The sequence below is a fragment of the Anolis carolinensis genome, chromosome 4 (genome assembly GCF_035594765.1).
Source record: "Anolis carolinensis isolate JA03-04 chromosome 4, rAnoCar3.1.pri, whole genome shotgun sequence".
Taxonomy (NCBI): Eukaryota; Metazoa; Chordata; class Lepidosauria; order Squamata; family Dactyloidae; genus Anolis; species Anolis carolinensis.
Genome location: NC_085844.1, coordinates 57,321,223 through 57,348,165, shown reverse-complemented (window position 1 = coordinate 57,348,165; position 26,943 = coordinate 57,321,223). Strand labels below are relative to the sequence as shown.

The 26,943-nt window shown below is 41.5% G+C and overlaps 1 protein-coding gene across 1 annotated transcript; it reads right to left on the bottom strand.

The window, feature by feature from the left end:
* Nucleotides 1-493: 493 nt before the first annotated feature.
* Nucleotides 494-26,943, bottom strand: abhd3 (abhydrolase domain containing 3, phospholipase). Its single transcript, XM_003219651.4, has 9 exons — nt 26,673-26,943; nt 19,681-19,844; nt 18,432-18,614; nt 16,499-16,544; nt 5,631-5,743; nt 3,038-3,211; nt 2,811-2,859; nt 2,558-2,723; nt 494-1,657 (listed from the first exon to the last, which is right to left on the bottom strand). Exons 1-9 carry the CDS (start codon nt 26,823-26,825, stop codon nt 1,479-1,481), a joined length of 1,227 nt encoding a protein of 408 aa, XP_003219699.1. The 5' UTR covers nt 26,826-26,943; the 3' UTR covers nt 494-1,478.

The following is a 26,943-nucleotide window of genomic DNA, read 5'->3' as shown; positions in this document are numbered from 1 at the left end:
TCCCAATGTTTTCGTTTCCATTGCTGAAAACTTTGGTGTTCAAATACTTTTGTTTTTAAAGAAGGCAGCAACAGTTATGCGCACCTTTTTTGGCCAAATTACAAAAAGTGCACTTTTTGCCACTGGGCATTACATTCGCCAGCAAGTACTTTTTTTGATTTCAGGGTTTTGAAAATTGTGGTGTGCATTAGATTTGATTGCACATTAGACTGAAGTAAATACGGGTATTTAATTTCTAATACAAAGACAGGGCATGTTTTTGTGGAATATCTTCCCAATATAAAATTAGTACCTTGGAAGGCTCTTTTAATATTTGGACAAAGATTCATTGATTAATAATCAACTGCCATTGCTGATTCAGTAGAGAAAAATAATTTGTATTTTCTTTCCCTATCCTTGGGGGTGGTGGCAATCTTTGGCTAAGTCTTTAAAATATTACAATTGGAAAGCATTTTATTGTTAATTATTAACTTTGATATTCAACATAATAAAATATGACAGAAATATTTATTTTATTAAAATTATTAAAGCATACATTTTGAAAGATGTTATAACTGCAGCGATACAAGATAACTAGAGGAAAAAAAAGAACAGGCAACTGAAATGACCAACAACATTAAGGGATTAGTTCAACAATTATTGAAATTGTGAAGACATGTTTCTGAGAATACTTCACAGATGGTTTCATTCCCTGTGAAACAGAATGAGACATAATAAAACAGCAGTCATGTTCCAAGTGGGACCAGGATACTTGACTGCAATTGAGTGTTCCCCATATTAAGCATAGTTTACATAGAAATACTGCACAGCAGTGTAAAATATGAAGTGCAAGAAGTTTATTTGAAAATGTAGTTTATTTCCATTCTTCATTTCAACATAAAACATCTGGTATAAATATAAATGCTATAAGTTAATTAGCAATGTTAAAAAAATTAAGACATATGGCATCAAGAAAAATGAAGAAATTGAAAATATAATTCCTACCATATATAACAAGTGCAAAATTCAATGCTTCTTCAGTCCATGGCTAAAGTTTAAAATGGCTTTTTGAATTAGGTCTTTTTAAAATGTCTTTATCTATATCATTTTTCTCATCGAGTACACTTAGAGAGAAGCCCACTTACAACATAATTGTTTCTGAATGTTAAGTGTATGAGAACAGGTAATCTAATGCATAATTCCTACATGTCAATTACAGAAAAAAGAAAAAGAAACCTGAGTAATTATCTTCTGTTTACTTAAAGATTTTGGTTAAGTGCAATTTAATGTGTGTAGAGTGCTTTTTAAGGTCATTCTTAGAAGGCAAATTAAAATAAAAATCAAACAGTACTAATATTGCAAAGTACTTAAGCAAAATGATACTTCTGTTTCTAAGGAGAGTTTTTATTCATTTGCTGGCTTATTTGCTAAATTGTGTGCATTAAGCTTGGTTACCCTGATCATATGTCACTGTGCAGTGATCATGGCTTTGAAATTTGCTATAGATTAAAGATGTTGCTTCCATGCTCAAACACAGCTTCAGTAAATTGCTTGAAGACTCTGTCCATGTATGTACACTTTCGTGGCCACATTCCTTCCAGAAAACCAATATGGCCTCCACAAGAAGTAAGAATCAACGCTACATTTGGGTTTTGCTTTGCAATGTCAACTGGTATGGCTAAAGTGGGGAGGAAAGGAAAGAGAGTATTAGTTTGAATCTTAAGACTAACATACAAAAAGTCAGCCCTCCACATTCGCTGGGGTTAGGGACACAGATAGGATGCATACTCCTTAGCTCCCAGAATGACTGTGGAGGACCTAGAGAGTTGCTAGAGAGAACATTTTAATAAAATCCAATAATAGCCACATCTGCAAAAGTAAAAACTGGACATGTGTAGGGTTAACTATAATTTAATGTATAGTCTGAAATAAGTTCACATATGATGGATTGGTCTTTTTTTCGTGTCAAGAGTGACTTGAGAAACTGCAAGTCACTTTTGGTATGAAAGAATTGGCAGTTTGCAAGGACATTGTCCAGGGGACCCTTGGATGTTTTATGTTTTACCATCCTGTGGGAGCCTTCTCTCATGTCCCCGCATGGGAAGCTGAAGCTGACAGACAGGAGCTCACCTCACTCCCTGGATTTGAATCACCGACTTTTTGGTCAGCCGTCCTGCTGGCACAATGGTTTAACCCATTGCGACACCGGGGGTATATGATATTAATTGGTAATAACAGAATATATGACATTCAGACCCAATTTAGAAACTCTTTTTATTACAGCATGATAAAGACAGCACGAGATGAACCCTGGCTAGTTTTTCATTTCATATAATTGTAAACTAACAAAAACTACATTTAAGAATGAAAATCAGGATGTATGAAATGTGCTCTATTTTTGCTTTTTATTATTATATCCTATATTAATGTAAAATCTGCTAAATGGAAGCACATTATATTGGCCTTTGCCCAACTATGACTGTTTCCTATTATATTTCGGGTATAATTGGAACTTATTTCTGAGGTCATCCAAGAGCACTTTCATAGGAGGAAAAACAAACAAAATGTATGAACTTGCCATGATTTGGTGAGAAGACATCATCTAGAGAATTTAAGCACAACACTGGAATGCCGATTCTTTTGAGCCTTTGATATGGACTAGCATCTGCATAGTAATCCTCAAGTGTAGGATAGCCAAACATCACAGAGGTGAACCGCCTGTCAAATTCTCTAATGGTCTTAGCCTGAAATACAGAATTCCCATTAAGGACTGTTATAAGTGCCTGCAAAATTAAAACAGGACATTAAAAATGAATGGCTAATTTTCATACCTTCATGACCAGATTCATATCAAACTGCTTATCAAATATCTCCCGATGTCTGTAAAATAAAGAACTAGATCAAAGTATTTAAATACACAAGGAGAAAATGTCAGGTCTGAGAGAGAAAAACTATTATAAAGTATGTACAGTGACATCCTTACAATGTTTTCAAGCTGATTGAATTTCACATTAAATATACTATGTTTTTTTTAAAACTGTATTAAAAGTTGGCTCACCTAGTAACTGAAGACTGCAAGCAGGTGGTTAAATAATAATTGAAGAGAAGCCAATTCACAGGCCTTTCCAGTGAATCTGCAGATTCAAAAGCATTCCATCCCGCTGAAAAAATTACAGCTGCTTTCAGTGGTGTTTCTCTTCCTATTTTGCCCAGATAATTTAAAAGAAGCATCCTGCAAACAGTAAAGCAAATAATTGATTGAAATAAAGTTTCATCACCCATGCCATCGGTAGGTACCACTATCTACTTCATCTCAATCCTAGGCATTTGTACCAGCCAGTGTATCAGGAAGACTGGCCCCAGCATCCATATAGTGTCTGCCAAGCCAAGCCAAGCTGCAAAGCTAGTTTTTTAAAATACTGTCTCATCACATCTTTAAATGGATAGGAACAATCTTGAAAGTGGTTACATTAAAAGATTACCCAAAATAATTGTATTCAGAAATACTTTGCATGAGCAGACATGCAATTCTGCTTATTGTTTTAGCATCATTTTCACCAATCTTTGGCATCAGTTTTTCAAAGACACTGGGAATACCACATGAAAAGGGGTAAGAAAAAGTCTTCTGCAAGCAGAACATTGCTTGTAGTTATCTAATCTTTGCTTCTTCTCTGAATCCATCTTATTACCCTTTTGGAAGAGTAATAAAGTTCTATTACTAGGGAAACCTTCGCTACTTTCTTCTGCACCATTTCACGCATTATTTTGGTTTACATTTTGGGAATATAAACAGTGAATATGATGATCTTTTTAGCTTTCACATCATGCATGGGATGTAACAGTGTACAGTGATAGTTGGCCTGTTCTTCTGAGGAAGCTTAAAGGTGTTCTTGTTTATAGATACTGTTTCATACACACAATTAAAACAACTGAAGATGGTGTAGAGGAAAAAGGATAGAAAATATTTATTTTCTGCTAATAAAGAAGACTGTTGCTTTTAATCTCTTTTATACAATGTCTCTGATAAATTGACACAAGTACTAAGTTCTCAATGATATGTTTAAAAATATTTTAATAGTAACAAAAAGTTGAAGAAAACAAGAAAGTTACACTTGATTGACTATAGTAACAACAACAACAACTACAACAACTACTACTACTTTATTTTTATATCCCGCCTCCATCTCCCTGAAGGGACTCGGGGCGGCTTACATGGGGATAAGCCTAACATCGAACACAATCCATGAATTAAAACAATATGACAAAATAAATATAAAACAACATAAAACACATCAAAAGCTTTAAAAACCTAGACATAAAATACATTGTGCAGAACTCTGGATAGGGCTCATAAATAGTCTAAAGGTGATCAGGAAAGGGCGAAGGGACCGTCTTATTAAAACACGGATGGCCTATAAAAATGAGCAGTAGTGATAAAGTGTAATGAGACATTGCAAACAAACTGGGTATCTGGCGGGATTGTTCACTCATTACCTAGAGTAATAAGCTAAACATCCCAAATAGCAGAACAGGTTCCTTCTCCATCCTGCAGACCTTGAATCTGCTATAGAGACCCTCAATAATAACAATACAGTAGAGTCTCACTTATCCAACGTTCTGGATTATCCAACACATTTTTGTAGTCAATGTTTTCAATGCATTGTGATATTTTGGTGCTAAATTCGTAAATACAGTAATTACTACATAGCATTAATGTGTAATGAACTACTTTTTCTGTCAAATTTGTTGTATAACATGATGTTTTGGTGCTTAATTTGTAAAATCATAAGCTATTTTGATGTTTAATAGGCTTTTTCTTAATCTCTCCTTATTATCCAACATATTCCCTTATCTAATGTTCTGCCGGCTCATTTATGTTGGATAAGTGAGACTCTACTGTAATAACAATAACAGCAACAAAAATAATAACAATAATTGTATTTCTTACCCGCCTCTCCTCACGATTCAAGGCGGGTTACAATATTGCTAAAATACATAATCAAACACATAATTTAATGGATTGAGGGAAATTAGAGGGTGAAAAGAAAAAGAGGAAGAGGACTTTCTACTATGTGAGCTCACCTGCATGTTTTCAAGCATGGCAGGGAGCTTATAAACCCACATGAGTGGCATGCCCAGGCACCATGAGCTCTGTTCATAAGTTCATAACTGCTTCAGGAGCCTGGAACATGATACGTTACCTGACCGCAGGAGACTGGTAAATCTGATTGCCCAGAACGTGGCACATCATTAATTTTTGTAGTTAAATTCTTTTTAAACCTTCAAACTTAAAACCACTAATAGAAGTCCTTGTTATAGGTGGGATGAGGGGTATAAATAAAGTGGATTATTAGAGGTTACTATTACCTATACTTTTATAACAGGTACTGGAATTTCTCACAAATAATGCTCTCAGTTTCTAGTACAAACCTGCTTTACAAGCTGAGCATGTAAAAGAGCAAACCGAAGCATATTTTAAAAATTACATCCTCTGTCAGCTCATATTTCTTTGGTGAAAAGCAGAATCAGTGAAAAATGAGACCGAGTCCATCTGTATTATGTAAGAAAACTCTTTACCACTGGCCTTTGCAACTTGCTTTCTAATGACCAAAGGGTGATCCTCTTATGACTTCTGTTGCATAAATGCTTACCCTCCCATGGAAACACCTGATGCCATCAATGCAGCTGAGGAGTACAACTTTTGTATGTAATGAATGACAGTTTCCAAATCTTCTGTATTAGAAGCACAGTAAGTCCTTGGTGTCTAAAACAAGTCAAAAACGAGAAAGAGAATAATCATAATTTGCTTGAATTCTTTAAATCAAAAACAACACAAAGCAGCAGCAGGATGGTTTATACAGCACCTAAGTTCAGTAAGATTAACTCCAACCCAAAGGACTTTTTAGAAGACATGGACTTCTTCCAGTCACAGAAAGGGCTCAGATCAAGTAGAAATTCTCAACTGAAGAGAGTTATTTACACAATTCCTCCCCTCCCCCCTTCCCTTTGACGGGACATATCAGCAAAAACTGCCTTTTCTGCTTCCTCCAGCATTAACAGGTATCAAATTACTATAGTCTGGATCTGAAATATGTTCACTAAGACAATGTTTTATCCATGTATGGCATTGGTATGCACTTACATTACATCTCATCCATTACCCGCAAAACGGCTCTTGCTTGTAATTTAATGCAACATGAGACAGGAGAGTCTCACTTATCCAACATAAACGGGCTGGCAGAACATTAGATAAGCAAATAATAAGGAGGGATTAAGGAAAAGCCTATTAAACATCAAATGAGGTTATGATTTTACAATTTTACAAATTAAGCACAAAAACATCATGTTTAACAACAAATTTGACAAAGTAGTTCAATACACAGTAATGCTACGTAGTAATTACTGTATTTATGAATTTAGTATCAGAACATCACCATGTATTGAAAACATTGACTACAAAAACATTTACTACTAAAAGGCAGACTGCGTTGGATAATCCAGAATGTTGGATAAGCGAATGTTGGATAAGTGAGACTCTACTGTATATGATTTACCAGGTTTTAACAGTTATACATTATATTGTGGATGTTTAATGTGTTTATTTTATATTTTTTATTGCAATGTGGCACTGAAGTGGCCAATCTGAGTCACCTTCGGGGTGAGAAGAGTAGGGTATAAATATGGGGGGAAAAGAATAAACATTTCATAAGAGAGGTTCTGTAGGTTTGTTATTAAGTTGAATTTGTGTGTGTGACACACACACACACTCGTATACATGCACGCACACACGCACACATATATAGACAGACAGACTTTGGATAGCATAGGTGTGATGTCTCATGGGCCATGTAGTCCCGTTCCTAGTACTGTTGTGACAGATGAAGAGGAAAACTTGGGTTTCCCACCGTTTATGCCAGATTTGGAGCCCTTGCAGCTGCAGGATGTTTGCCCACAAGAAGACAGCCAAACAAGCCTTGAGCCGAAATCTCCCCCATTTTCTCGCCGCCTTTATTATAATCAAGATAGACACGCGCGGGAGGCGACTCGCAGAAGCGCTTGGATAGCTGCCAGACAATTAGATGATTAAGTCTATTTCCCTTGGGAAAGTTTAAGGAGTCTTGCATCTGGACAGTATAGGTTTCGGTTCTTGTTCCCCAGAGAAAGTGTGCTTTGGTGGGAAAACAAGATCCTATATAGATGTTGGCCACAAAGAATTCCTTGCGGAGTCAATTCGTCAGCTCGTGGAGTGAGATCGCGTGTAGACTACGTACTCCAGTTCCCAGCTCCTGAATCAAGTTCCCAGCCCTGCCTTGTTCCACAGATCTCTATGGACTCGGTTCTTGTTCCACGATTGCCTTGTTTCTAGTTGGACCTTGCCAAGCCTCAAGTTTTGTCTTGCCTTGCATTTTAAACCCACGGACCCTGTTTCCCGGATTCCAGCCTTGTTTCCCTTGATCCGGATTTACCTTAAGCCTCAAAGACTATGGACAGTTCCCCACACTATTGCTTGCAAAATAGTGTGTGTTTCGGTGAAGTGGATTATAACTTTGGACTTTAATATCATATGTTGGACATTGTTTCTGGACTATATTTGACCTTTCCTGAAAGGTCTACTTCTGAACTATATTCTACACTTATTTTTATTGACTTTATATATTTCTTTAATAAAGATATTAGATAGAATCTGGCCTCTGCGTATGGTTATTGGTGCTCTGCAGCCTGGGTCGTGACAGTTTGACTCCGCCGCCCTAAGCACCAATTAACCTAGGCCAGAATGTTTACCGGAACCGGGGCGGAAGCCCAACCGCTCAGCTACACCATCTCCAAGGATGAAGTGGACAGAATCCGAGATATGCTCCATACGCAGGAGGGAGAAATACGGGGCTTGAAGGAACGCGGAACCCGTCTCCCTGCCCTGGCGTTGCCAACCAAGTTTTCTGGAGAAGCTTCCAAAGTTCATGTTTTCCGTCGCCAATGCCAGGCATACCTAGAAGCCCGTAATGCCGAGTTTCCCCAAGAAGACATCAAGGTGGCGTGGATTTACAGTCTCCTAGACGGGCCAGCGGCCAATTGGGCGACGGCGCTGTTCGATGAAGCCTCCCCACACCTAAGTTCCGCGCAAAACTTCCTGAATCACCTTAAGGCGACTTGGGGAATCGAGGACAATTTAGAGGCGGCCGGCCACAAACTCCAGCGCCTTTCCCAAGGGGACAGGCCCTTGTCCCAGTACATAGCCGAGTTCCGAGTGCTGGCCCAAAACACCGGTTGGAATGACATAGCCCTCAGAGGACAGTTTCGGGAGGGACTCAACATCGAGATGTTGGAAGAAATCTCCAAGGTGGATCCTCCAAACTCACTTGAAAGACTTATTGACCAATGTTTACGTGCCGAAGTCATGCTTGCCAACAGAAAACAGTGGCTCCGAGGCCAGAGTGGAAGAGCTGGAGCAAAACCTCCCGCTCCCGCCGGCATCCAGCCACGTCCAGTGTGGAGACCCCCGCCACCAGCCCCATACCCCAGAGGAAGCGAGGAGGTGCCGATGCAGTTGGGCAATGTGCGGCCCAGATTAGATGTGGCCGAGAAGGCCCGCCGCCAACGTTTAAACCTCTGTTGGTACTGCGGAATCGGGGGCCACTTTGCTAGAGAGTGTCCAGCCAAAGGAAAGCCCGCCGCTCGTTTGGCGGCGGCGTCCTCCGTGGAGACGAAGACGGCCGAGGCGGCTGGCGCAAAGCCGGCGGGGGAAGCCAGCGACCGGGCGTAGAGAGGCTCGCCAACCCGGTCAGAAACCCCATTCAAGAGCCGCCAACCGGGGTCCTATTTCTCCTAGTGGTCACCTTGTGGTCAGCGAAAAAAGGACCTGTCATGATCCATGCCATGATAGACTCAGGAGCAACAAACAATTTCATCGATAGAGAGTATGCCGACTCTCTGGGATTACAATATCACGATTTCAAGAACGCCCGGGTGGCGCAAGCCATTGATGGCCGCCCCCTAAAGACAGGTCCAGTAAGCCAATGGTCTGAACCCACCAGAATGTGGATAAGGGAACACATGGAAGAGATTTCCTTTTTTGTTACCGAGGTTCCTCACTTCCCTGTGATTTTGGGAATTCCATGGCTGACACTCCACGACCCTAGCATCTCATGGACCAACAGAGAACTGCAGTTTGCTTCTAAATGCCAAAACCATTGTCTTGTAGCCAAGGTCTGTCATGCCACAGACGCTGAAGCCATCATCACCTTGCCCAAGAAATACTCAGACTTTTGGGATGTTTTCAATGAAAAGGAAGCCGAGAAACTACCCCCGCATAGGCCTTATGATTGTGCCATTGACTTGGTGGAGGGGGCCCCGATCCCGTGAGGACACCTCTACTCCCTGACTGAACCAGAGCAAGAAGCTCTCAGGGAGTTCATAGAGTCAAACCTCCGCAAGGGGTTCATCAGACCTTCTCAATCCCCAGCCGCTTCCCCAGTGATGTTTGTGAAGAAAAAGTCAGGGGATCTACGGCTAGTTGTGGACTATAGAGCACTAAACAATATCACTAAACGGAACCGCTACTCCCTGCCTTTGATCTCGGACCTATTAGACCGGCTTCGGGGGGCCAAGGTTTACACCAAGCTGGATCTTCGGGGGGCTTACAATCTAATTCGCATCAGAGAGGGGGACGAGTGGAAAACCGCCTTCCAGACTAAATTCGGATTGTTCGAGTCCCTAGTCATGAATTTCGGTTTATGTGGAGCTCCCGCAACGTTCCAGCACTTTGTCAATGATATTTTTCAGGACTATCTAGATCGGTTCTTGATCATATACCTGGACGATTTTTTGGTGTTCTCAAGATCACAATCAGAACACGAGAAACACGTCAGAATGGTGTTACAACGTTTGCGGGATCATGGACTATATGCCAAGTTGGAAAAGTGCGCCTTTGATCTCGAAGAGGTTGATTTCCTGGGGTACCGCGTCTCGCCACAAGGGCTCTCCATGGACCCGGCAAAGGTCTCCGCAGTTTTGGAATGGAGGGCGCCAACCAACAAGAAAGAGGTGCAACGATTCTTGGGGTTCGCGAACTACTACCGCAAGTTCATTCCAGACTTTACCCGCTGGTCTGACCCAATCACCAGCTGCATCCGTGGAAAACAGCCTTTCCGCTGGACGGAGCAAGCAGAGAAGGGGTTCCAGCAACTAAAGAAATTATTCACGTCCCAGCCAATTCTACAGCACCCTGATCCTAAAACCCCTTTTGTTGTGCAGGCTGACGCCTCCGATGTGGCAATTGGGGCTGTACTCTTGCAACCAGTGGGAGAACATCTTCACCCTTGTGCTTTTTACTCCCGTCAACTAACAGCCCCAGAGAGAAATTACACTATTTGGGAGAAAGAACTTTTGGCCATAAAGGCAGCCTTTGAAAACTGGAGACATTGGTTAGAAGGGGCCAAATTTCCCATTGAGGTCCATACTGACCATCGTAATTTAGAGCATCTAAGAACTGCCCGCAAGTTAAATCAGAGGCAGCAGCGCTGGGCTCTATTCTTTGAGCGTTTTGACTTCCAGATTCATTATGTAACCCCAGCCCAGACCAAGCAAGCAGATGCTCTATCACGGAAACCAGAGTATGCTGCAGGGCGCAGAGAGACCTTTGAATCCCAATTGCTGCAGCCCGAGAACTTTGCCACGCTCACAGTGGGAAACACCAAATCCACTCCAATTGAATCAACTCCCTCTACTCCAGGGCCCCTTTGTGCTCAGGAAATTAGAGCCAGTCAACAGGCGGATGCCTGGGCTCAAGATCAAATTCGCCAAGGACTACGTTTCCCTTTCTCACTTAAGGATGGATTACTATGCTACAGAAATCATGTCTACATTCCTCCAGGACCAGGCAGAGAAAAGGCTCTTCGCCTGTGTCATGACTGCAAGCCAGCAGGACATTTTGGACTATTTAAAACCATGCATTTGATCCTAAGAGATTTCTGGTGGCCCAAGATCCGCAAGGATGTGGAAAAATATGTCAATACCTGCCCGGTATGCCAGCGTTCCAAGACAAGAAGGGAGAAGCCCTCAGGGCTACTGCATCCCCTTCCTACTCCATCTCGTCCATGGGAAATAATTTCTGCGGATTTTATCACTGACCTACCACCTTCCCTTGGATTCACCACGATCCTAGTGGTGGTGGACCTTTTTACCAAGTTGGCCCATTTCATTCCCTGCGATGGCCTTCCCACGGCCAAGGAGACTGCAGATTTATTCCTTCAGCATGTTTTCAGATTACATGGATTGCCCAAGAGTCTAGTCACAGACCGTGGGTCTCAATTCACCTCTCGTTTCTGGAAAGCACTACAAAAACTATTGGGCATAGACTCTCGTTTATCTTCGGCTCACCATCCCCAAACGGATGGGCAAACTGAGCGCACCAATGCCACTTTGGAACAATACCTTCGCTGTTATGTAAACTATCAGCAGGACAATTGGGCTTCCCTGTTACCTCTGTCAGAGTTTGCCTACAATAATGGTGTCCAGGCTTCAACTAAAGAAACCCCGTTCTTTGCAAACTACGGCTTCCATCCCCGTTTCTTTCCTTCTGTCATTGAAACCTCAGAAGTTCCCGCAGTAGAGGACTGGCTGCAAGAACTCACAGCAGTGCAACAACTATTGCACCAGCAACTGGACCAAGCCAAGGAGGACTATAAACGCCACGCTGACAATCATCGCCAGCCGGGCCCCGAAATCAAGGTAGGAGACCGGGTTCTTCTGTCCACTCGTTTTTTGCCCTCCCACCGCCCTTGCCGGAAGCTAGATGGCCGTTTCATTGGTCCCTATCCAGTGGTGGCGCAACTTAACCCCGTGACTTTCAAACTCCAACTTCCGCGCTCTATGCGCATTCATCCAGTGTTTCATCGCTCCCTGCTCCTTCTGGCGGATGGTGTGCGCCCTGATGCAGACCGGCCGGCCCCCACTCCTGTTTTGGTGGATGGGGAGGAGGAATTCGAGGTTCAGGACATTTTGGATTCTCGCTTTCATCGCCGCCGCCTTCAGTATCTCATTGACTGGGTAGGTTTTGGCCCCGAAGAACGCTCTTGGGAAGACGCTTCCACAGTCCATGCCCCCGATTTGGTCCGCCGCTTCCATCAGGCCTACCCTGCCAAGCTGCGGCCCCGCACCTCGGGAAGAGGGCCCATTTTTGAGAGGGGCCTTGAGGGCGGGGATAGTGTGATGTCTCATGGGCCATGTAGTCCCGTTCCTAGTACTGTTGTGACAGATGAAGAGGAAAACTTGGGTTTCCCACCGTTTATGCCAGATTTGGAGCCCTTGCAGCTGCAGGATGTTTGCCCACAAGAAGACAGCCAAACAAGCCTTGAGCCGAAATCTCCCCCATTTTCTCGCCGCCTTTATTATAATCAAGATAGACACGCGCGGGAGGCGACTCGCAGAAGCGCTCGGATAGCTGCCAGACAATTAGATGATTAAGTCTATTTCCCTTGGGAAAGTTTAAGGAGTCTTGCATCTGGACAGTATAGGTTTCGGTTCTTGTTCCCCAGAGAAAGTGTGCTTTGGCGGGAAAACAAGATCCTATATAGATGTTGGCCACAAAGAATTCCTTGCGGAGTCAATTCGTCAGCTCGTGGAGTGAGATCGCGTGTAGACTACGTACTCCAGTTCCCAGCTCCTGAATCAAGTTCCCAGCCCTGCCTTGTTCCACAGATCTCTATGGACTCAGTTCTTGTTCCACGATTGCCTTGTTTCTAGTTGGACCTTGCCAAGCCTCAAGTTTTGTCTTGCCTTGCATTTTAAACCCACGGACCCTGTTTCCCGGATTCCAGCCTTGTGTCCCTTGATCCGGATTTACCTTAAGCCTCAAAGACTATGGACAGTTCCCCACACTATTGCTTGCAAAATAGTGTGTGTTTCGGTGAAGTGGATTATAACTTTGGACTTTAATATCATATGTTGGACATTGTTTTTCTGGACTATATTTGACCTTTCCTGAAAGGTCTACTTCTGAACTATATTCTACACTTATTTTTATTGACTTTATATATTTCTTTAATAAAGATATTAGATAGAATCTGGCCTCTGCGTATGGTTATTGGTGCTCTGCAGCCTGGGTCGTGACAATAGGGAAGGATTAACACCACTGTGTTGCTCCTGTTCAGAAGATTTCACCTCACTTTCGGTCCCTGTGAGAATTGGATTTGAAAAGATGCGACTTATTGTGGAAACAAGAATTGGTGATAAAGCTTCAGTGGAGAAACTTTCCCCCATTATAACTCTTCCAGGAGAAAATGTCCCTTCCTATGGGTAGATTTCTCTCACTTCCTGTTGCTTCACCCCAATCTTAACTATGAGTTGTTTGTAAATTGGATGTTTGTAACTCAGGGATTCCGTTTTTATCAAAGTCAATGCCTGCTATAAAATGTGTATTTGTAATTAGGCTTAGGAGCATAATTATGAATAAATGCATAGAATTAGGCACAAACGTTTTTGTAATAACATACTGAAGTCCAAAGCCGACTGAAAGTGCTGTAACTGTGTGCTGACAAATGGCAACACTAGTCAGAGCTGGCCTCAAGGGAGCATCCCACCTCCTATGTACAAAGCTGTGTATTTCAGGGCAGAATTGAAGGGGGGAGCACAAAGTAACCTTCTAAATGCTTACATATTTGCACATACATTAACTCAGTAAATCTTAAACTAGCTTGAGCCTAACACTAAGATTTCTAACCTTGAAGATACTAAGCTGTAGGATGAAGCCCTCCAGAGGTTGTTGAATTAAGGCATCCCTGATATCTCATAATGATGGTGAGGGTTTGGTCTGATAAGAGTTATACCCTCCTCCCAAATCCAGAGGGTCACAAGTTCCCTTCACATATCCAGTCACATGAAGGGCCATCCCAGGCTTAAAGGCACTGAACACATCCTTGCCCTAAAATGTTTCCTCTAAAAAGGGTGGTCTGTCAACAAATTTCAAAGCATAGCACTGATGCCATGAAAAACAGGAATAAGATGGTGTGTCTAGGAGAGAGAGACAGAACTTCCCTAGAATAAGAAACACATTAAACCAAAAGAACATGAGAAGAACCTCCAAGTTTCTAGAATTTAAGGAATGTTGGGGTATCAGTTGATAGAGGGCAAAAAGATAAGACTCATTTGCTCAGCTCCTTAACAAATTCTAATAAGCATACTAAAAATGAAGGCTTAGGTAAATTAGAGAGGCATGCTGTGTTATTTCCTATCTGTGCCACACAAGGCGATCACAGGGGTTTAAAAGGAGCAAAACAAATGATGAAATAGCAGCTTATCTGTGATCTTTAATCATTAACTCTGAATAAGGAGGAGAGTTCAGTGACATAGTAGATTTTGCATGCAAAAAGTCCAATGTTCAGCCACAGATCTCTCCTGCTTATAAGATGAATAGCCAACAATGGCAGATGAACACTACAATTAGAAAATACTGGGTTATAAGTACAAGTAACGTACTAGAGATTTTTTTGGTATTACATTTTCCCCAGACTTCTATATTCACTGCAATTTTAAGAGACTTTAATTTCATGAAGATATAGAATATACACATTGCTTGATACCTTGATACCAAATTCACCTTTCTCAAAATGTAAATTCAAAAGAATGCATTTCTAATCCTTTAAGAAGAAAAGATATACTAGTAACAATTGGTAGAGCCTGGTAAACTCTGAACTATCAAACCACCCTCTCAACATGGTCACTAATCGTGTTGGCTGGCAAAGTATTGGAGTTTAACTCCAGAAAGCATCTTTTCCAAGCTCAAAATGTGGGTAGTGCTTTAAGAGGGGTTGCTGAATAAGTCTACGACCTTTCAGGGGACATATATATATATATATATATATATATAGAGAGAGAGAGAGAGAGAGAGAGAGAGAGATGATTATGTGTCTTACACCAATTGAAATTGGTTTAGGTACACAATCTGACAACTGGGTGAAAGGGGAAATTTGATGCTTCAGTACAGAAAGACTCGTTAGATTTAATTGAAAACCATGAGATTGTGCTCTTTATGCACTCCCAGTCAGCAGGAATAATAAAATTGTGGTTGTTTCCTTGAACAATTCTTTACCATCATGTTATCCAGGTAATTTTAATAGAAAAATTTTCTCCACTTTGGCAGAAAGTTGTGTTCCTTAACATCCACAAAAGTGAAGGGCCTACTGCAGTAATTAGTATTGTAAATTCTGTTGCCAAAGTATTATTTTTGTATCACATACTTTTTGGTCTCCATGAACACAATATTATTAGAAAGCTTAGTTCAAACACAGTATCTGTGGTGTCAATAGTTGATATAAAGGATAGTGTCCAGTGGGGAAAGTAGATGAATAATATATCATAGGAACCACAGCAGCATCTAGGACAGGCCTGCACAATTTGTTATCCTCCAGGGGGTTTGGGCTTCAGCTCCCAGAATTCCTGACCATTGGATAAGCTGGTGAGGGCTTCTGGGAGTTAGAGTCCCAAACACCTGGAGTGACACAGGTTGTGCCACTTAATCTAGGAGGTCCCTACAAGTAGTAGTCATGGCAGTAAGACAGGAGGAGGCCCTTACATTGGTGGCAGAGGTAAGGGAGAGCAATGGCTGAGATTAGTGGATGTCTTCACATTTCGTTACAACAGAGGTATAACCAGAATCTCACATCTCCCCAAGTATGCATGCCTTATGCAATGTTCCTGTGGGAACCTACTTAAGCCTTACTCAGTACAGTGGGACTTATATATGAATGTGCACACGCTCATGCCTTTAGCACATTTCCAGAATAGTATTAGTTTCCTTAAAAGCAGAAAGTTATTTCAGTTCACAAGAGGCTGCCCCTTGCTAACATACTTCTCGGTTACTGTTTCAAAATCATTTGGAATGGATTGCATATCATTATGTTCAAAGTCCTCTATTAAAGAGCATACAACTGCAAAATAGAGTCTTTCAGGACTAAAACATGTAAAGCTGATTACATGGAATTGGCCCCATACAGAACCAAACAAAAGATCTTTTCACTCCTTTCGATATATAACAAAAAGGGGGCTGGCTTGCCACAACACCCCTTTGTACATTCATCTCCCAATATTTGTTGAAAACCAATTTTCTCTTACTACTTTTGGCAAGAAAAAGTATTCTGCTTTATTTGACTCCTTGGAAATTCCTGACAATTGTCATCTGAAACAGTAATTTTCCAAAGCTCTGCAAGCAATGGCTGTTGGCAGATTGTATGTAGCAAGACAGCAAGATCTTAATAATGCACGCAATTTCTTAATGAATTCTGTCTGAGAACACAAACACTTTCTTCTGTTTCTTGTTGCAATATGCTTATTTTTAGAAAAGATGGAGGTGTTAAAAATAGGATGTCTTAATACATCTGAGAACTGGTGGTTTTCCATTATTGGATGGATGACCACGGATGGCTTGTAGAAATATCCCATGCTTCCAAGGGTTAGCAATAACACTCTTGTTACATGTTTTGGTCATAGTGCTCTATGTTTTGTCTAATTTAACAGCAAACCTTACCAAGAGATTTTCACCAGCAACTCCACGATAGTTTAAGACCACACACCTTTTAAAAAACAAAAAAAAACCGTTTACCAGAAGTGTTAACCGGAGTATCTTTGGATATGAAGATTTAAAACTGCTCCAGTTTATAATTCAAGAATTGCCTATGATTCAAAACAGTGACAGATACACATGAAACATATACAGTAGAGTCTCACTTACACAACATAAACGGGCCGGCAGAACGTTGAATAAGCGAATATGTTGGATAATAAGGAGGGATTAAGGAAAAGCAGATTACACATCAAATTAAGTTATGATTTTACAAATTAAGCACCAAAACATCATGCTTAACAACAAACTTGACAGAAAAAGTAGTTCAATACGCAGTAATGCTATGTAGTAATTACTGTATTTACAAATTTAGCACCAAAATATCACGATATATTGAAAACAATGACTACAAAAATGCATTGGATAATCCAGAATGTTGGATAAGCGAGTGTTGGATAAGTGAGACTCTACTGTAGTTATGTATTTTCTGTTCAAAATTGCCGATTTCCCAGCTACACAAAATGCTCACTGCTAATCACTGAATCTGATCTACTTTACAGTCAACTAACTTAATGCCTTAACATTACTGCAGATGCATCTACACTGTAAACTTAATGCAGTTTGACAGCACTTTAATTGCCATAGCTCAATGTGATGAACTTTTGCAACGTCTTCAGCCCTCTCTGCCAAGTAGTGTTGGCACCTCACTAAACTTGTTAGGGATTCCTCTTCTTCAGAGGAGCAGGAAAGTGTTCATGAATCTGAGGGTGAGTTGGAATCTGAGGAGGAGATTTCGCAAGTACCCACATTTCAGGAGAGGCGAAAGGAAACAGAGCAGAGACATCGTTCAGCTAGAACAGCTGCCAGAAATGCAGCTGAGTAATTAGGAACTGCCCTAGCAGCTGGGAGGGGACTCAGAGCTATAAAGCAGAAGCAGATGTAGCAAGCTCTTTCTGGTAACAACCTAACTCTTCGCTCCCCTTGTGCCTGCTTCAAGTCTGTGTCTGGGAAACTGCTCCTAAGGATTTATTGCTGTTTCTTTGTCTGAAATAAGACTGCTATTTAATTTGGGAATTTAAAAGAGACTAAGAACTGTGTTTACCCTGAGACTTCCTTGCTTCCTTTTGCATTATTCCACTGAGTGTGCTGTACTTTTGCTGAAGTAAAGCAATTTTCATTTACTTACCACAGTGTTCTAAGGCTGTTCTTGAAAGACAAAACAGGACAAAACTACAACACCCAGGATTCTATAGCATTGAGCCATGGCATTCTGGGAGTGTTTAGACTGGATTCTAGGAGTGTTTTAGACCAGTGGTTCTCAACCTGGGCCCCCCAGATGTTTTTGGCCTTCAACTCCCAGAAATCCTAACAGCTGGTAAACTGGCTGGGATTTCTGGGAGTTGTATGCCAAAAAGATCTGGGGACCCCGAGTTGCGAATCACTGTTTTAGACTGCTTTGGGGAGTTTTAAATGAGTATTTAACATGTTTTAAAGATGTTTTATCTGTGTATTGTTTTCTATTTGTTCATCAACTTGGAAGCCTTTGTGGGCTGTGAGGCAATGCAGAAATACAATCCATCAAGCAATACAAAATAATAAAGCTCCTATGCTGGCTATGGGATTCTGGGAGCCATGACAAAAAGGGTAAATAGTCTAAACTCAGGATTTACAGTTGTGTTAGTGATTACTGCTGGATATTTTCCATGGAATCAACTGCCCAAGGAGCCTTTGGCAGAGATCTATGGGTTTGATAGATGAACCAGATGGCAAAAATGGAGGCAAGAAGTTTTTTCTAGCTCTGCCTCTCCTGTCATCCACTACAAATTAGTTGAACTTCCTGCTTGTACAAGTTTAATCTAAGCAGTAAAAAAAATTACAAAGTGAAACTGATAAATACCTGTATCCCAAGGTTTTGCTCTGCTGCACCATATGAAGAATGTAAGATTCCTTGCTTGTTCCTGTGAGGCCCGGCAGTATCAGGATAGTTGGTCTGGAGTTGGACTCTGAGTAAGCTATGCTATCATGATTATCAAACCAATCCAGCGAAATCTGTCCTCCATCTGCTGCAGTGATAAGCTCACTGGAAAACCAACACTCGATTAGCTTTGCAAAAATAAAAATAAAAACATCAATCAGCTATAACCCCCCCTCCCTCTCCATGGGATATCTCATGTATAGATACAATGCAGGAAGGAGAGGTCACTAAAGAAAACCATCTTGTAAATAAGCCCACAATAGTCTACCTTCTCCCTTCCCACCCCAAGCTTGATTGGACATCATTGTAGTGGAACCAAAGCACACAGTGCCAAAGCATCGGGACTTTTTGACAATATGTATAGTTATATAATTTGCTTTCACTTCCAATTTATTATTTCTACACTTAGTTGGAACTCTGAGTTAGAAGGCTGAATCTGGACTTTTTGGACAATATTATATCAGCAAAGCCATTGATGTAGATGTTAAATAGCACTGGGTCCAGGACAGGACTCTTTGGAACCCTGTTTGTTGTTTTGAAAAAGTCCTGAGTTTAGTTGGGAATAAGTTTCAGCTGCAGAACAAAGTGAGAGAAGATGGATGTGTATGTGTGAAAGAGTAGATATGCTTGGGAAAGTTACTTTTTTGCCCTACAATGATCAGATTCCTTGAGGCAGCATAGCCATGAGACCTCCAAAACATATCTTCCAACCTCTAGGCTAGCAATGTGTCTGCATTCACCATCATATACATTCTGGGAATGCGTGGAGGGTAACTTTTGTGGGCAGCTGTAGACATTTACCATAATCCACTATGTAATGGCCACAATTTTTATGCTTTTTTGGCAACTATTATGCAGTGAAGGATGGTATTTCTCTTCCAACTCCAGCATGTGTCCCTCCTTTCATCCATAGTCATAATGTAGCAAGAAGCAGGAATTATCCAGCACTCCACATTTCTTGCCATTGGCTATGCTGACTGGGGCTGCTAGGACATGCAATTGAACAATATCTGATTGTCTGCATGATTCCCTTCCCTGGTACATCACTACATAAAGTCACATCAGAACAGTCACATTTTAGACCCAGTATTTAAAGCCCATGCCTTCTCAATCCAGAATAAACATTCTCAAGGCTACAGCGAGAGGAGGTTTGTCAGGGAGAGGCACTTACTTCCGATATTGTACGTGGGGCCGAGATGTGATAAAAGGCCGAAGGAGAGTTTGCACGCGGCCCTCCCAGCACCACACAGTGGGATAGTATGTTTCTGTCAACACAGGGCAATGGTCCCGTAGAAAGCGACAGAAGCTCTCACTGCCAGTCACCAGCTGAGGTTTCTATAAAGAAAAGGAGGCAAAGATGTAACACTAGAAGGACCTCGGGGATGTAGGAAAGGATGCTAATTCAAACTTTTAAGAAAAAACAAACCACAATATAATAAACATATCAAACAATTTCAGGCTTGTGAGAGAGCAATAACTGATATGCCTCTGACAAAATTGACCCAAAATTGTGCACAAGCTCAGCTGAAATAAACAGCATCATAACAAAGGTACCAATATGCTCTTATGCAATCTTCATGCCTCTCAGTGAGAAATTTATATGTAAAGCGCCCATCTTTGGATGTTTCGGTACCATGTGGATCCTACCCACAAAAATTAGTTTCTTGGCGTCAACCCTGGAGACAGCAATGTGCTATATGCCTGGAAGCTTGATAAATGGTAGTGCTAATAATATATTTGTTTGTAATTTTAAAAAGAGATAAGATTAATTAGAAAGGGGAAACAGATAGGAGTGAAGAAGCAGTGCTATCACCTTAACAATGAATTCATTCTCTGTACTCAAAGACATAGCTGTATTAGTCTGTGTCAAGATGTAAAGAAAATCTTGAAGAGCACTTTTTTAGGATAATATTTTATTCTCTGCACTTTATCCAATACCCAGCCCTACGATATGCTGCAACACTATCCCATATTTGGCCCTTTTATAGCCTGGTCATGCCCACTGTACTACTGGCAATTGGTTTTGTTGAGTATTGTTTTGATTGATTTTTAACACTGCTATTTTATACACTTATGTTCTATTGAACTGTGCTTTTACCTGGATTGTAATACTTAACTATGTTTTTCTTTTAATTGTGTTTTTGCTTTGATGGATTGTTTTGTATTGTGTCTGTGGGCATTTTGTCCCATATGTAAGCCACACCGGGTCCCTTTGGGGAGATGCTGATGGGGTATAAGAATAAAGTTATTAATACTATTATTATTCTGGAGAAAAGGAGATTATAGCATAAACTTTCATAGACTCCATCTATTTCATCACATGAACCTGAGTCTACAAAAATTTTTGCTATAAACTTCATTCTCTGCGTTTGGACCCTTATTTTGCCAAAATAGTACCCTAAACAGAAGAAGGAACAGTGGAAGATTCAGAGATCCACTCGGGAGACAAACGCTATGGATTCCTAACTGGAAATTGTATTCTGCCACCATCCTCACATTGAAAAGTTATCATCAGCATCCTGATTTATCCTCCTTTTCAGAAAATAAATCAGATGAGGGCACTCTGAAAACCACTGTTTGTTTTTCCATGACAGCTGGGCCAGTATAATAAAGGGTACACCAAATGAACTAGGCATCTACTTTATGCTGAGACTATATCTCTCCACAGCTGCAAAAGAAGGGGTCTCTTATGGGGGCTGCTCATAATTTTAACTACCTTGACCTCAGCTTAAATAGAGTGTGGAAAACCTTCAGCATATGGTGCAGGTATGCTCTCTCTTTTTTTTTTTTTTTTTTTTTGCTTTCATCTCTTTCCTTATTATGAACCATAGCCTGTGCCTTACCCATGTGTTCCAACTTCCTCATGACCTTTAAATAATTTTCCGGTCACTTCCAAAGTGCTTTGGAATAGCAAGACTAACTACCACTTAACTCGGCACTTGAAAACTTCAGAGAGCTAACAGCTGAAGATTAATAAAGCCATAAGTGGAGATTAGAACAGCTAGCATTGAGCAAAGAAGAGCAAGCAGAAGAACTAGGGAATGCCAGCAAGAGGATTGGTGAAGAGACAGCAGGGAACTGTGATTATGACAGAGGGAAGAAAGTGTATGTGGTGAGTGGGACAGTGTGAACATGAAAGAATGGGGCCACAAGGACAGTGGGAGCAGAGAAAATGGAATACCATAGAAAATAAAGTGAGAAATAGGTACTAGGGAATGGGTAGTGGAGGGAAAATGTGGTGATTGGGACAGTGCTGAAAGAGAGAATGGGGTGAATAAAATAATGTCAAGACAAAACATTTAAAAGCAAAATAGGAGACAAATAGGTTTGGAGGGTGTTGAAAGTTTCTCAAACTATGCTCCTCCTGATGTTTTGGACTTTGGCTCCCACAACTCCTAACAGCTGGCTGAAGTCCAAAACACCTGGGGGAGCACTGTTGAGAAACACTGGTACAAACAGTGTCCTTATAGTGTCAAGACCTTCTCACCAACTCCTAAACACTTTTATAGAGGCAGTGGGAAGTAAAAAGTTTCTGCAGCCTTGGCTTAAGATACATCTGTTTTGGCATTGCCTTGCTAGGCTTTTCCTGCACTAGGATGAAATGGCATGCCAAAATCCCTACACCCTTTCCCACATTAATTTTTTGTCCTGGGTGATTTTTCTCCACTGCCAAAATAGCACAAAATGCACTACTTGCAACCCCTTTGCATACCTTACAGATTTGCCACAACACTCCGAAACTTACTAAAGATCAGTGAAGAAATAAGTATAAACAGGCTTGTAAGATATGGAGGACTGGGGTGACTGAAGAAGCAAGATCACTGGGTTTTATAATGGTCTGGAGCCGTTTGTAGAAGAGTCAAAATGACCCAGATGTTTTAGGGCATCTGGAGACTTTGGGGAGCTTCAAGCATTGTACTTTGGGGTCCCATAGCTTATAATGACAATGCAATATTTCTTTGGGATGTCAAACACATATTCTTCCAGCATGACAATCATGGCATGATATTGCAACTATAATACACATGCCATTGTGATTGTATAGCACAGCAGGCATACACTTTTGAAGTGATGTTAATATTAGTTTCACTATTGAATAATTCCACAAAACAACAAAGAGACTCACACCAATATACAAATTAATAAAAAATAAAACAAGACTGGTAGAACCTACACAAAGCCCAGCATTAGTGGATCTGCCCTGAACACAGATCAATGGATGAAGACTAAATATCAGTTACATATGCATCTCCCTGTTCTGGTCTGAATCTTATTCCTGTTGACTATCTACAAAAGTTAATGACTAATTTTCCATACACTGAAATAACAAAACAAGGACAGCATTACTGGGTTGCACTTAAGCATACAATGTCACAGTCCTTGGAAATAAGTCCCAGTTTTGTTCAATGTTCTTCCAGCCAAGCATGAATAGGACTGCATCATCATTTTTATTCAAACAGCTATAATTACTAATGAAATATTGCTTCCTTCTCTCTTTTCCCTGTGACTTATTTTTCTTCACCTTACATGCACCTCCGCAGCCACCTGATTTCACCCTAACCTAGTCCACTAATTCCAAATCCTTGACCTTGGCTCCAGCAGCTCTTATATCTTACTGTTACAATCCTGTCTTCTGTACAGGCTTTTACCAGGATTTATAGTATGAGCAGTATGCAAAAAAAAAAAAAAAAAAAAAACTATCAGACAGGATCCCAAGCAAATGCGGGCAAAATGTATGGATGTGGTGCCATGAGTTTGAGGTAGTAGAATGGAAATATGACTCACAACTCAGTAATTTTGTTCCTTTGTCAAAATATTTATTTTAAAAACAATGAAGCCACCCACCCTCCTTTGAGGTTAACGACAGTCTGTCTATATGTTGTGGAAGGCTTTCATTCTATGGCTGACTTCTTTGCAGACTAACTCAACCAGAGAAGTCAGCCATAGCAGAGCACTTGATGAACCAACCTAGACACAGCATATTATTTGAGAACACAGAAATGCTGGACCTTTCTAACAACTACCATGTCAGACTACACAGAGAAGCCATTGAAATCTACGAGCATGTGGACAATTTCAACAGAAAGAAGGAAACAATGAAAATGAACAAAATCTGGCTACCGATATAATTCTCCTCACAATTGGAGACCCAAGGTTGCCCATTGACTTGCCATGAGGACTCAGATCTCTCCCTGGTCCCAGCAACAAGTACTATTTCATACTGCCAACTGGTTGTCATGGTTAAAAGCAACCTCCCTGTTCAGAGACAGTATAACGTTCCTATGGAAAGGTAACAGCGAAGTTTTTTAAAAATTGAGAAAGAGACTATGTTTTGTTTTTTGGCTTCCTGGAGGCCTTTCATTAACCAATAAGAGAAGGAAGCACAATGCCAGACAAATTAGAATTTGCAAACAGAGGTCTGTATGTGTGTGTGTGTATAGGCAGCCACCAAGTTACAAACAGATGGAAGTAGTCATTGGCGAAAAGTGTCTCCACTGAAGCTTTCTCGCCAATCCTTGTTTTCACAACAAGCCAATTTTTTTTCAAAATCCAATTATCACAGGGGAAAAAGTGAGGTGAAATCTTCTGAACTGGGGCACAGACAGCAAAACAAACACCACTGGGGTGTTTGTTTTGCTGCAAGGCCATTAAATGCTAATCAAGGTGATCTATTGCAAAATTCACACTTGTCTGAAACAGACGAGCTTTCTCCCAACCAGGACTTTCCACAGATATATAAACTCCACTTGCCAAGTTTCCAACAGACCTCACATCTCTAAGGGTCTCATTTCCAACATATCTCATTATGTATATACAGGCAGTCCTTACGTTACAAACATCCAACTTACAAACTTAATAATAATAACTTTATTCTTATAACCTGCCTCCATCTCCCCAAAGGGAAAAAGGGCAGCTTATATGGGGATCAAGTCCAGAAAACAAGGAATTCAAAATACAAAAATAAAACACAATACAATATTAAAACACATGACAGAACAATATAGTTAAAATAATTAACCAAAAACCAAAAAATAAACCTCTTAAAATACATCACAAGACCTCATCATCACATAATCAGAAGTGGGGCTATCAAAATTGTAGGGGAAGGGCAGGGCTTGTGCAAAAACACAGGGCAATAGGACCAGGAGTGAGCTAAAATGCAGAAAACGGGGGTGAGATAACAGGAAGTGAGAGAAATCTACTCCTAGGATGAGAAATACACTCCTGGAAGAGTTATCATGGGGAAAAGGTATCTCCGCTGAAGCTTTATCACTGATCTTTGTTTTCTCAACAAGCCAAAATGTTCAAAATCCAATTTGACAGGAAGTGAAGTGAAACCTTCTGAACAGGGGCACAGAAAGCAAAACAGACACCACAGGGGTGTTAACCCTTCCCTATGCTATCCAAAGCGCTCTCTCTCTCTCTCTCTCTCTCTCTCTTTATATATATGGCTGGAGTTACACTTAAAAATCTATCTGTTCCGACTTACATACAAATTCACCACCCTGAGTCCCCTAGTGGAGATAGGGCAAATTATAAATAAATGTATTATTATTATTATTATTATTATTATTATTATTATTATTATTCATGTTAAGGTCAAACCAACAAAACCTCTCTTGTTCATAATTTGGGGCTGCCTGTATTGTGAATCGTTGCATTAAATTACAAGCAAGAGCTGTTTTGTGGTTAATGGATGAAATTTAAAATGTTTTGTCGAAGGCTTTCATGGCCGGAATCACTGGGTTGCTGTGAGTTCTCCAGGCTGTATGGCCATATCTCAGAAGCATTCTCGCCTGACATTTCGCCCACATCTATGACAGGCATCCTCAGAGGTTGTGAGGATTGTTGGAAACTAAGCATATGAGGTTTATATATCTGTGGAAGATCCAGGGTGGGAGAAAGAACTATTATCTGTTTGAGGCAGGTGTGAATGTTGCAATTAATCACCATGATTAGCATTGAAAAGCCTTGCAGCTTCAAAGCCTGGCTGAATTCTGCCTGGGGGAATACTTTGTTGAGAAGTGTTAGCTGGCCCCAACACCTCCACAGATAGGTAAACCTCACTTGCCTAGTTTCCAACAAACCTCACAAGCCAGCTGACACCTCCCAACAAAGGATTCCCCCAGGCAGAAATCAGCCAGGCTTTGAAGCTGCAAGGCTTTTCAATGCTAATCATGGTGATTAATTGCAAAAATTAACACCTGCCTCAAACAGATAAGAGTTCTTTCTCCCACCCTGGACCCTCCACAGATATATAAACCTCATATGCTTAGTTTCCAACAAACCTCATAACCTCTGAGGTTGCGTGCCATGCCATAGATGTGGGCAAAACATCAGAAGAGAATGCTTCTGGAACATAGCCATACAGCCCAGAGATTTAAAATGTTCATAATGTAAGGATATACCCCTGCCCCTGGTGGCACAGCAGGTTAAACCGCTGAGCTGCTGAACTTGCTGACCGAAAGGTCGGAGGTTTGAACCTGGGGAGCGGGGTGAGCTCCCGCTTTTAGCCCCAGCTTCTGCAGTTCGAAAACATGCAAATGTGAGTAGATAATAGGGAAGGTCGCGGCGCTCCATGGAGTCATGCTGGCCGCATGACCTTGGAGGTGTCTAGGGACAACGCCGGCTCTTCTGCTTATTAATGGAGATGAGCACCAACCCCCAGAGTTGGACACAACTGGACTTAATGTCAGAGGAAAACCTTTACCTTACTCCTGCTGTACATAGCATAAAGCCATATTGTTTGTAACTTGAGGACGGCCTGTATATCCGAAACCTCCCAAAAGCCCAAAATGCTGATCCCAAGCATTTCAGATTAGGATACTCAACCTATGCCTTGAGGGGAAAAAAGTATTGTTTGAAATGATTTTCTTGATTTTCATGAAACACACACACATACAAAGGAGGCTCATTCAATCCGGGTTTGAGATGCTTCCCGTTGGCCCTGCTTGGCCAGCAAGACTCCCTCTGCAGTGTGCAATGCGCAAACGGGCAGGTGATGATCCCGGCTCTGGCTTAAAAAATAGCGCTGATCCCCAAAACTCTAAGCCTCCGGAGCAGGGGACGCGCTGACCTTCAATGACTCTCCTCCCCTCCGCCAAGAGACCCGCGTCCCATTCATTCATTCATTCATTCCTTGCTTGCAAAACAAGCCCCGACCTTGGCGACGGCGCTGAGGTAGTAGCAGGCGTATGCGGCGCCGAAGCAGAGGGCGAGGGACCATCCCAGGCCGGCCGGCGGCCCCGGCAGCCCCTCCCGCAGGCGGCGCTCCAGGTCCCAGGACAGCGGGCGGGTCAGGGCCCCCAGGCTCATCTCCAGGCGGGAACTGCAACTGAAGCAGAAGCAGAAGCAGAGCAGCCGGAGGAAGACCGCTGCCTGGCTCAGCCCGAGAGGGGGCCCCCCTCCCTTCCCCGCCTAGAGGCTTTCCCCG